Source organism: Eurosta solidaginis, chromosome 1 (assembly GCF_040869045.1).
Source record: "Eurosta solidaginis isolate ZX-2024a chromosome 1, ASM4086904v1, whole genome shotgun sequence".
NCBI lineage: Eukaryota > Metazoa > Arthropoda > Insecta > Diptera > Tephritidae > Eurosta > Eurosta solidaginis.
In genome coordinates, this window is record NC_090319.1 from 113,065,847 (window position 1) to 113,079,197 (window position 13,351).

General features: G+C 34.6%; 1 protein-coding gene across 3 annotated transcripts in view; it reads left to right on the forward strand.

Annotated features, from left to right (window-relative positions):
* Positions 1-3,958, forward strand: part of sr (stripe) — a 485,002-nt gene extending 481,044 nt beyond the window's left edge. For 2 of the 3 annotated variants that reach the window (XM_067759700.1, XM_067759701.1), the window contains exon 5: positions 2,034-3,958. In XM_067759700.1, the coding sequence (XP_067615801.1) occupies positions 2,034-3,958 (1,925 nt within the window). The remainder of the gene's footprint in view (positions 1-2,033) is intronic. The other variant, XM_067759702.1, reaches the window with a different exon arrangement.
* Positions 3,959-13,351: the final 9,393 nt, after the last annotated feature.

Sequence of the window (13,351 nt, forward strand, 5' to 3'; positions counted from 1 at the left end):
TAAGGTCGAAGCTCTGACGGAAGATTACAACGAAATTATGATCAGGAAACCCCACAAAATCTTTTTAAAATTTTCTCTTTTTTCTTACAAAGAAATTATGTTTATACTGAAAATCAATGAATGAAACCAACATTTTCTCGTTGAAGAAGTCTTTTTAAGGATCAAAATTCATATAAATAAAACCATAGCTAAATGAAACCATTGGTAAAAAAAATTTCGACAAATTTCTCGCGCACTTGACTTTCATTTAAGAATACGGTTTAATGTGCATATCTACTCACAAACAAATATTAAAACGGATGTCTAAGGGCTGTTGTTCGAAATGTAATTAGTCTTTTTTCCACATCAAAGATGAGCTTCATTTACACTTTTTTGTTGCTGCAATCAGCATTGTTGCTGCTGCCTGACTTATTTTAGTTGCCACAATTCGATTGCTTTGTCGCCTCATACTATATACATATGTGTGTTGAAATCCAAGAAGCTGATGCCACCAACCGACCTCCCGTGTTGATTTCTTGTGAATCGAGGATTGTCCATCTGTCTGCCCGGCCGTCAGTGAGGAAGTCCAGTTTGTGGCATTTTGGTTTTTGTCAGTTCGAGCAGTCAAGTTCGCCGATTAAATTGCAACAGTAGCTACTGGGCGGTATTCGAGGAAATAATTTTGCCAGTAATGATTTAACGATTTTGTTGTTGATGTAGAGTTTGAGATTGAGAAAAACTAATTGATAGCGGGCGGCTGGGTTGAGGTTGTAAGTTGACACCTTTTTCTTGGTGTGGTATAGATGAAGTTATATTGCTTCCCTGCAGCAAATCGCACTAGTTCCGGACTAGCGCTACACTACCGCATTAAGAGACAGTACTTGATCTAATTATGTCCCCTCGCAGTGATTTCAACTGACCGTTTAAACGGTGTTATGTCCTACCAAATGCAGACCTTTTGAACTCATTCTTAACTAGTTTAGTCGTAGGTGGTTCTGAAATAATCGCAGCCTTTATTAGTTAATTTAAATGCATTTAGCTGAGACCTCAGCTCTGTTGGTACAAGTCATTTAACCTGTAATGCGCAAATAGAGTATTGTGTGACTTATCCCGTATTTGCTGCAACCCTTAGACAATAATGTAGACCAAATGTAAAGTGCAAAGACCTTGGATAAAAACAACAATCAACTGAAACGCAATGTTCTGAAAACGAAAAAAATGGACTGCCTCCCCAAATGCGCCAATGCAATTTTTATTTTTAGTAAAGTCTTTCCCCGCTAGTCAGTAGAAGTTTTAGTAAATCGAGTATGACACTCATAAAGATTTTAGCAAGCTTCCTATTGATCTATATACTCGATATTAATGTATATGTATTGAACTCGCGGCCTCTTGGCCCGGGGCCCTCTTGGGTCGGGGCCCGTGGAATTTTGCAAGCCCTGCCACCCTATTGTTACGCCACTGTGTAAACGCGTTTTTTGACCTCCATAGTCAGTAAAAAAAAAGATTCCTGAAGCTCTAGTCGAAGCTCCTTTCATAAAAATGTTATCGTTACTTTATTTAAAAAAGATTTACTGTAGTGTGTATTAGAAGTACTTTTTAACCTAGTTATTTATATTTAATGAGTAAAGCTCACTTAGTGTAGCATTGAATGAGCGAATACTGTTTTGTTGTAATTAACTTATAAAGTCATATATTGGAGAGGAAAGGGATCTTTGGTACTACACCCAAAAATTTCATTCGAAATATGATCAATTTTAATATCAGCTATGTCATGAAAAGGTTTATCAAGCTTCTGTTACCCTGCCGATCAAAATTTGTAACGTTTTTCGATATGTACTTTATTATCACACATTGTAAGTGGCAGTTTTCGAGCTATGCTGCTTTAGTTTTAATTTTAGTATCGGAGGCTATACATCTAAAAACTTTAAGTTTTTGAAATTCGATTTACTGTTTGAATCTAATTTCGAAGTTTCATTTTGTCATTGAATTGAATATCGCTCATCAGCATCAACTATTTACTTATAGTTTCCTATTTCCTTGTAATTTCTTTTTAGGTTCCATTGAATCCCAAGATTTGTCCCTAGAACCGCAGCCCACGGCCAGCCCGGTTCTGTGTAGTGCATTGAAGGAGGAACGTAGCACGCCACCAATATTGGAAATTGTAAAGGAAGAAACAAGTAATAATAGTTGTACAATGTATCCTACACATCTAAGTCAGAATCAGATTCAGACAACACCAACAACAACAGCCGCAAGCACAACATTACGTAACAATACCACAAATACAAATACACTAAGCAATACACACCATCAGTCATTACATCATCATCAGCACCAACAACAGCAACATCACCAACAGCACACGGGTCAGCACTCACCCAACCACTATCAGCATCAGCAGCAACAACACAATTTGCAGCAGCAAAACCAAATATCCCACCATGTCTTACACCAACAACAGCAGCAACAGCAACACTTGCAACAGAATAATCATCATATACAACATCATCAGCAGCATTCACACTACCACCATTCACCACATAGTTTACATCAACAACAACACGGCCACCACCAACAACAACAACAACAGCATGCGCAACACCATCACGAACAACAGCATCCGCAACAACAACAACAGACGCATGCAACTAGCAATAGCAATAGCGGCAAAATATCATATCGTGGCATTTTCACCACTACAGGTAATACAGCAATGAGCGGCATCAATAACGCAACCGCTGCTGGTACAGCTACACAACAACAACAGCAACAACAGCACCAGCAGCAACAAATTGGATCGCCACAAATAAGCGCGCTACCTGGTCAAATTTCACCGCCATCCGCTGGCCTTGGCAACAGCTGGGGACTACCCAGCCCCGATAAAACCCTTTTTCAGCCGCCTATGTTTAGCATACTTGGTCCAGGGCTACAAAGTACCGCTCAAGCGCATTATGCTGCCCAACAAGCAGTAGTTGCTCAACCATCATCGACACCTTCACCTTCGCATCACATGCATACCGCGTATGACGATGGTCGTGTGGCTACTCAGCATGTTGAGCTACTCGGTCTCAATATGGATTGCTCACCAATTATATTAAAACAGCCACCACCAAGTTATAGCAGCACCAGCAGTTTTACAAGCCTAGCTGACATGCAACAGGCGCAGGCCAATCACGAATTGCAACAATATCGGCAACAAATGTCCGTCGCCACGGCAAAGTATCAGTGGTTAGATTCACCTGCTGAATATGGTGGAGCGGAGCAGTCGCTGGTCGTCCCAGGTCCATCGTCTTCATCGTCTACGGCAGCAGCTGTAGTTGGCAGTATCATTCCAAAACAAGAAGTCTACCAAGATCCAACACCATTGCACCATATGCAGCCATCAGCCGGTCAAGGAAGCCAAACTGGGTATTCCGTCGTTCAGTTAGCGGAATACAGTCCATCAACAAGCAAAGGTCACGAAATACTCTCCCAGGTATACCAACAAAGTACCATGCCTCTAAAATTAGTACCGGTAAAGCCACGAAAATATCCAAATAGGCCGAGCAAAACACCTGTACATGAGCGCCCCTACGCCTGCCCTGTAGAGAATTGCGATCGCCGTTTTTCGCGTTCTGATGAGCTCACCCGCCATATACGAATACACACAGGTCAAAAGCCGTTCCAGTGCCGCATTTGTATGCGTTCCTTTAGCCGGTCAGATCATCTTACAACGCATATTCGCACGCACACGGGTGAAAAGCCTTTCTCGTGTGACATTTGTGGGCGCAAATTTGCAAGATCTGACGAAAAGAAAAGACATGCGAAGGTGCATCTTAAACAGCGTATTAAGAAAGAGTCCAAACTTAGTCAACAACAGCAACAAGCTGCTGCAGCAGCAGCGCAACAACAGCAGCATCATCATCATCATCATGGATCCCATCACTTGCTTCATTCCGACGACCTACCTATTACTACAAGCAATGCTACTAGTTTGTAGGCCGATAGTAATTCATTATCGAATAATTCATTCTCACAACTTACCCCTTTGTCAATAATGTCACCACCTATATTGGTACAAGACTGGGATGCTGAGCTCTCATCGCCTTTCTCACTCAATACACCGCTGGATGTGATGCCCACATCGGAGCTTTCACTACGCGGCAGAGATCTAATAACAACTGCCTTTCCCTTTCCCATAGATACATTAGAAGAAGCTGTTGAAACTACAGAAGGAGAAAGTGAGCAGACTGAAGGTCAAACAGCCGTACGCAATGAAAACTACGTTTTTGAAGAATATGTTACCGAACCGGAACTTGTTTCCGAGCTACAGCTCGAATCGGTATCTAAATTCGGCGGTACAGCTGAAGTGGCAACAAATACAACACCACCAATGAATACGAAATGCGTTGACAATAGGGTTAATGCGATATCTCAGATTTGGAATGGCAATAACAATGAGTCTTCTAGCAGTATACCAGTAGCTATATTTCGAAGACTCAACACCCGTGATTCAAATGGCGGCAACAACGATATGGTAATTTTATTTTTTACATAGTAAGAATATTAATAAAACAAAAAAGTTTTAATGGCAAAGCTAGTCCTGTATAGAGGTAAGATTGCTAAACATTAAAGTATTCTCGGCCAGTTGACAATTTGTTTTGAAATTAGGGAGTGTTCTTAAAATATGTAAAGTAGCTAACGATTTTACATTATTTTATAATTTTTACATATCGTTAGCTTAATTCACCCTAACCATAAAATGTTAAATTTTACAAGAGAAGCCATTAACATTTTATTTTCATATTGATTCACTACATGCGACAATGGCTTTTTAGAAGTGGCATAAAATCTGTTGGTTAGGGATTTAATGACTGAAGCTTACGATGGATTTTCATTTTTTTCAATATTACTACACAATGCTCGTAAGTTATTTTACTATTGCTAATGTGAATTAAAATTACATTTGGAAAAGTCATAAAGAACAAAAAAGCCTAAATACCAATACGTTTCATTAAAAATGTTTAGCTTGATCGGAACACGAAGTCAGAACTTAGGAAGTTATAAAAGTTTTCAAGATACACACAAGCATTTTTTGAGTTATGTGGGGATATTCTGTAACATTTTTACGACAATGATCGTATTGTTATCGAAACTTAAAGTAACGAGAATATTGCCACTAGAAGCTAAAATCCCCTACACGTTTATTTAAAAAAAAAAATAATAATTGATAGAGAGAATTTCCAATTGAACGATTGTCAATTGCCCATAACCCTCAATGGCAATATTTAGTTTTGCATTTAACACCTTTGCCAAAACCAAAAGAACATATAATATATTCTTGGAAAGTGAATGATTATAAAATACTATGATGTTTTGGCATAAAATTAAAATTAAATTAATATGTTTAAACAAAAACTTAGATATGTTAAATTATACAAATATACAAATAAAATAGGAATTAATAAATATTTAAAACATTAAAAAATAGCTGAATGCACAAAAAAAATTTCCAAAAATTATAATTGCTTTCATAGGTTGTTATATTGTTAATTTAAAAAGTTTAACAAACTGAAACTGTTGCTATCAATTTTTGCTCTTCAATAAGAAGTATAGACAAAATTAAAAACAAAAAAACTGCAAAATACAAGACATCAACCATAATTAAGCCTATAGCAAAAGAAAGTCGTGCTGGAGCTATTATTTACATAGTTTAAATTTACAATATAAAAACAAAATACTAAACAAATATCTAAATTAACTGCTGAAATAAAATAACGGACAAAGTCGAACGTATAGGTGTAGGGAAATTCCACTAATTTCTTCAGCAAAACTTACAGCAAAATTCTAAAACAAAACACAATATTAAAACAAAATAAAAAAAACTAAAAACTAACCTGCTTATAACGGAACTGTGAAGTCTAACAAATGAAAGAAGAAATGGCGGAAGAGTGAACGTCCAGAAGATATAACACAAAAAAAACTTAAATTAACTTATATCTCTAATACTGTGATCTCATTTGTAGTAAATTAATTTTTATTTTAAACTTCAAAGTAACAAAATGAAAAACAAAAATTTAAAATTTAAGAAATATTATTTTATATAACAAAGTAAAACATTTATAAAACGCCTCATTGTCTAGCTAATTTTATCTCATAATTTATTTGTTACTTCATTAATAAAAAAATTAGTATTACTTTAGCGTTAGTATTTTTTCTAACTTAACATACTAAATTTCTGTTATAGATTATTTAATTATAGTTCTTTATTCAAGAAGAACAAAAACAGACAAATTGTATTTCCATTTACGTGTTTGCAAAACATAAAAGGAATATATTTTTGCAAAAGCAAACAAAACTTAAAATCATATTTTACAATTTAATATTAATTAAGTAAGTTTTAGCAATTTAAGTGCGGTTTGAAGGCTCCTTAATGTGTAAAATTTTGCCTGGAATTTCTTTATAGCATATCACCAGTGAAATTAAGGATACGATGGAAATTATAAAATAATTTAATTGTAAATTTTATGTATATCTTAGATATGCAAAAGCCATGCTCTTTATTATTTGTTGTTAAACACTTATGTTATAAAGGCTTTTATATATGTATGAGTGTTCCAAGATTTTAATGTTACAAATTAAAAAAAAGTCAAAAAAGTTTTGGAAGTAAATGGTTCTATTTGATTTAATCAATTATATAAATTTTTTTAAATTATGCTAAAAGACGTTCTTTTAATTAAGTTAATACATACAAATATTTATTTGTTTTCTTCTTGCATGAGAATGCATTATTAATAAAACCAACACAAATATACATTTAAAACAAAAAATGATTTCTGTTTTTATTCACTATTGGGAATGCATAATTTTTCTTTTTTCTTCTTTCAAATACTTCCTACAGACTCTGGCGTGTAACGCTTAACCGCCCTGCAAAAAATCGTGCGATTAATCCCTAAAGAGAGTGGTCTGCTATTGATCCCTTTTCTCAACATTGGGGTAATATTGATCCACTTTAGTCCCTTGTAGATACAGTTGGGATTGCCAGTTTGAAATTTATGTAGCCAATTTTAACAAAAAATAAGAGAAACGGCAACGACTTAGTACATTAAAAGGATTAAAATAATTGAATCGAGTTATATTAAGAATAATGCGGATCCCTATGCCGAACCTAAAAAACTAGGACCATATGTTCCATTATCGTAGTATTTGTTTTATTTTTCTACAATACATATATGAAAACAATTTTAAATATTGTATTTGAGTTTAGAAAAGTGATAAAATCAGTAAGGACTCCCATACGGATATTAAAAGGACTTGTCCGACAGTACCAATAGGCAAACAAAGAAGACTTGCCCGACAGTGTCCTTAGAGGTGCGAAGATGATCTGGCCGACAGTACCCGTAGCGATACAACGAGAACGCGTACCCGTAGTAGTCTAAAAGAGCAAAAGCAAATACATCTCGATAGGCCATCCTCAAACAAAACTGATCACTTCAACTCATACAAAGAGATCACTGGCAATAGTACCATACTCCTTTGCCACTCATTCCGGACTCATCCTAGACTAATCGAATTTTTTTGCAGGGCTTGGTACCAACGCATACACACACAAATTCACTAAGTATGTTTCGAGAATGGAGATACATACATGTATATTAGGCCGGGTCGATTTGTGGGGAGGCAAAAAATTCACCCATTTCTCTGCGAAAATCATATTCTAGGGATCAAAATAAGAAACTTTGCCGAAGGAACCATACCTGTAAAACAAATTCTGATGTCCCCCCTTTGGGTCGTAGGGGCAAATTTATTTAGTCAGAACATATGTAAATGAAAAAATGAATTTAACTTAGTAATAGAAAATAAATTTAAAAAAATTATTAGAAGTTAGCGTTTTTACAACCCCTTTATAAATCCAAGGCATCACTGTGATGCATTTGCATGTCGTAAACATAGTTGTGTGGGTTTTTTATTCAACCGTTTTAAAAAATGAAGGTATCACTGTGACACAATTGCAGATCGTAAAATTGCTTGTGTTGTTTTTTAAGCCACCACAAGACACAGCAGGTTGAATTGAAATTGCCCCTACCCAAAAGTTCGACCCAAAGGGCAATGAGCGATTTTTAAATCGACCCGCCCTAATGTATATATGGTTTGCGCTTTATTGCAATTTCCCATAAAAAAGAAGTATACACAGCAAAATATATTTTAACGATTTCGGCAAACATATGTATAATTATTGAATGTGTCTTTCCAAACTATTTTTTTTTTTATATTCAGTTATGCATGCATATGAAATGAATAATAAAGCGTTAGTGTTTTTAAAATAAAACAAAAAATGAATAGTTATGAGATCAAATATAATTAATTGAATAGAACGGAGACCTTTTAAATTGAATATTTTTTTTCTAATTTTGTAAGTTATATATGCATGAAGTTTTACATTCGGTGTACATCCACAGTAGCCATCGTGGTGTGGTGTTAGCGTGGTGCGCCAGTTAACTTGTTGAAAAATATAAAAACACTGAAATCCCGAGACTAATCCTGGGATTCCGAGACTGTCAAATAAAATTCCTAAAGGATAAGAAAAATTGCTATCCTGTTAACACTAAAATTATCAGTGCGCAAATATACAGAAGGGTATATTTTAACTGTACCAATTTAAATGTTGTTTCCACTTGTCGCCGACTTTCTTAGCGTAGTAAGAAATGGGCAGTAATGGACGCATTCAGAACCCACAGCTAATCGTTCCATCATTAAGTTGTGGGTTTCATATTAACAAAATATTCTAGGAATATTCTGTTCCAGCACATCAAAATGAACAACGGCGCGAATTATGCGCAAAGGTACTGGTGCCGATTTTAGCTGCATACATGTACCTATGACCGCGGGTGGTTTTCCTATATATAGTATGCGAAAGACCTGAATTTGTTTTCACATTTACGTTCGCGAGTGTGAATGCAAACAAAAATAAGAAAGTGTTTGAGTACTCATATACGAAATTGCCCGAGCCTTGATATTTTGTGAATGGTTTAATAAAAATTTCCACAATTCAAATGGAATATGAAATTTAAAGAGTGATTTTTCATTATTTAGATTTATTAAGAAAACTGCTTTGAGGAAATTTTCATTTAAATTACAATTTATGTTTGCTGTTCTAATAACCTCTTTGAAATTGCTGCACTTTTTTTCAGTTGTTCAATGCTATTAAAAATTAAACGCAAAATTTGCTACATTTGAAATAACCAAATTCGAGAAATTTTTTGTAATTCTATAACCGAAAAATGGCTGGTAGTCTTTCCTCTTCCAAATGGAAATTTTTCGTAGATGAATAGAACGAAAAATACTATCCTATGAAAGTTGTTGAGTTTATGCCAGGCTGCAAAGCAAAATTTAGAAATAGTAAAAAACCAGCTCCGTAGAATTGTTGCAACAGAACTACAAACTATAAAAACTGTGGCATATGCCAAGAAATAGTGCAACATATTTTCCAAGAAAAAGATCACTATATTAATGATCCCGGCAGTAGTTTTGCGATTTAAAACAGGTTAACAAACTGTTATGATATAAAAACTTAAGTGAGGCCTTCCAAATACCATTTAGCAGCTGAAATTTTCGCGAGGTTGCCCTTTATAATCTTTTATTGGATAAAATCTCACACCACTTGTACTTATTACTATATACCATAAGAATGTGAATGTTTTTCTTTATTGGTTACTCTAGTTTGCAAATTAATTTTTCATTATAGCCTGGTTTTCTATTATCAAAGTCATCAAAAGTAATTTTTGTTATCTTTTTGTTGTATTATCGTAGTTGGTAACTAAATGATGAAATGCTCTTGAAAACTGAGGTTTAATTAATGGTTTCATAGAATATCTGGTTTTGGAGGCAATGTATGCTTTGAGGTATTTATGTCTAGGTGTAGTAAGAAGAACTTACTTTGTTTGTCTTAGCTTAGCTTATAAAATTTCTTTAAATAATTTCACTTATAATACTTTCATTCGCGTAGTAATGTTAGTTATATTCCTGTGTTTAAATAAAGGCAAGCATTGTATGTGCTATGATTAGATTTGCTTTAATGAATGAGGTAAATTTAATTGAGATAAAAAAAATTTTAAATGTAATTACTTTGTATTAGAAACGAAACTTGTTTGTCAAAATAATAATTTTGTTAATTTAAACCAAAACTTTCCATACCAAAGATACCTTTAATATTAATAAATTAAATTAACAAAATTATTATTTCGCATAGCCGCTTCAAATGAACCACAAATTATGAAAATACTCTGTAAGGTATGTAAGAAACGAGCCACTTAAAACCCGTATTCAAAAATAGTAAAGAAATTTGATAAGAGAAAATACCGAGAGCCAAATAGAATAGAATAGCTTTTCGTATTCAAAAATAGCCAAGAAATTTGATAAGAAAGAATACGGAGAGCCATGCAAGAATATTTAACACACATGCTTAACAGTTATTTTCAGTATTCCACTATATTGTTGTTGGCTAGGTCCAAAGAAATAGGTATGTAACTTCTAGCTGTAGTTCTTAATAACAATAAAAAAACATGCTTCACAAGACCATAAAGCAACTTATATAACTATTAATGAAAATCATTATCTTGAACCTCTTAGTAAAACTGTATTATCCATTATTCACAGCGTGTATGAGACAATAACCCAAAACCTGTGAAGAGGGCTCGCCATAGCAACTTAATGGTTAAAAGTACCAATCCAAGCCCCAACATCGCATATTTGTCCCGAATGGTGTTACAAATATGAACACATTAGAATATTTTCTTAGCAGATAAGCCTTTGGCAACCCCAAGCTGATCAAAAACACCCCCCGCAACACGCCACAAACTTCTCGTGTAGCTTCTTATCGTAACACAAACATATAAGGACTCTCTGTTGCCGCAACGCAGACCACTGTTTTTTGCTGTTTCAACTGCACTAACTCAGCTTAAAATGGATCTAGGAAATTTTGGCTGTTGCGTAACAAATTCACACCAACTATCACAGTTTCGCAATAACTTCGTCCAATTAGGAGCGCCAAGTCTCCCCCTTCTTCTCCTTTCAATTACGGAGGCCTTTAGGAATACTTTCTGGGCTGTAGCGTCTTCATCCATTCGCATAACATGATCCAATCAGCGTAGTCTTTGGGGTTTTATTCGTTGCATAAAACTCATAGAGCTCATTGTTGTACCTTCTTCGATACTAGTCCATCCAAGAGCCATCCCACCATTTCTCCCGTCCATTCCGAGCCATACAGCAGAAGAGGTACGATGAAAAACTTAAAAGGTGTGATTTTTGTTCGTCCAGAGAGGAATTTACTTTACAATTTCTCCCTCAGTCCAAAGTAGCACTTGTTGGCAAGAGTTATGTATCCTCCTGCAGACATTGTTTTCGCTGTTACGAAGTCCGGTTACTGAAACTTTTTCAACTGGTCAGCGAAAGGTTTCTGCATAGAAAGTATCATTAACTTAAAAGCAGAAATCCTTCGAGCATCTGCCAATTAAGTGACAATTTACCGCTACACGGTTAAGAGTATGACCAACCAAATATGGTATACATTCGAGATTATACCGGTTTTCATGAAGCTTCTTGTCCAGATCTTGGCTTAAATTATAAATGACTGTCTGATTTGACAATTGTATTTTAAAAAAAATTTGCCATCCGTCGGCAGATTACCCAAGAAGCCATCAAATCGTACCACTTTATGTGTATAACAAAATATAAATTGAAACTCTTTGGTTTTGCTTTTACACGTGAAGTATCTATTCGTTTATACTTTTACATTTCTAAAACTTTTTGGTTTTGTTTTAAAATATGTTTAAAGATCTTAGAAATCGGAATAAACTAAAAACGTACATTTTAATAATTTAAGACGTTTCAAATTTAGTACAAGTAAAATTAAAAAATGTCTTTAAACAATAAATAGTTTGAAATTTGGACTAAAACTTTTAACTGTATAACTTGGCATAGAGACCAGACATTTAAATTCGTAAGAGTAGTTTTCCAAGCTCTCCACCTAGTAACAAAATACTACTAATAGTGTTTATTATATTAGTTTAGCGTTTATCCGAAAATAGCTTTCTGTAACTGCCGGATGTTGTATATACCGTAAATTTAAAACATATTGTACAACCTGATGACAATATAATGTAAAGAGGAAAAAGTTTGGCAATCTTCAAGATAAATAAACAAAAATGGTAACAATTTAAACAAAAAATTTAATGCCTCAAATTTCATTTACATATTGTGGCGAATATTAGCAGTTTTGATACGTCCCTATGCTGCTAGTAAATAAATGGACCACACCAGCGAGCAAGCAGCCACACATACTTACGTGTAACGTGTAAACAGTAAAGCTATAAGCGAAAAGAACATTTCAGATAAATGTAATCAGCAGCTAAGAGCGAAGAAGAAAAAGAAACGGTCAAAGTTGCTTAGATTTCATTAAAATTGTCGTTTTCCTCTTTTGACACAATTCGCTAATAAATTCAATCATATAAAAGAGTCATTAATTCCATTATAAATTTTTTCAACCTGTTGACTTCAGTATTCAGTAGATAGTGTGACTTCGGCCCGAACACCAAAATGATCAAGTATGAACGAAGGTCTTATACTCCTGAAAATCAATCCTTGATAGGTAGTTGTTGAGGTTCGATTGATACTTTTACACGATATTGCTTTAATATGTATGGTATATTTTGTGTATCGATCAGAAACTCTGTCCGATTCCTTTACAAAGAAAGGTGATAGGTCCGAGTTCCAATAAGTCTTTCGCCACAGACTGGAATGAGAAAAATTCCTTTTTTACAGCTACTTGAACGTGACTTGGTAATGCACATGGTCATGTGTGCATAGTGGTAGATAACTTTGTCAAACTATTACTAGAGAATGATTTTCGCGCCATCTTCTGAACTGTCAATTTATATGCATAACATTTCGTTGCTAAAATTTCTTAAATCGATGCTAAAGCCTTCCGACTCCATTATTGTCTTGGGCGACTTCAATATGCCTCACATATCATGGTAAATTTCGGACTTTAATATCGTGCCAGTTTCGTGAATGTCTTCCAACAATGAATTTAGATGGAATGACCGAACTTTGCCTTCAACAGATCAAGTTCTAATCGAATAATCGCGGAAAAGTATTAGATTTAGCCTTTGTGGATGAAGACAAATGTTCACATTATTCAATCACAGCTCCATTTATATCTTCAGAAGATGTATTATCTTATTTAAAAACTTCGAATATATATTATCTTATTTAAAAACTTCAAATATATATATATACCTTCAAAAATATATGGCCCTGACAGGATCCGACACACTTTTATAAAAAATGTGCTGCATACATCTATCAGCCGCTAACAGATTTATTTAATTTATTT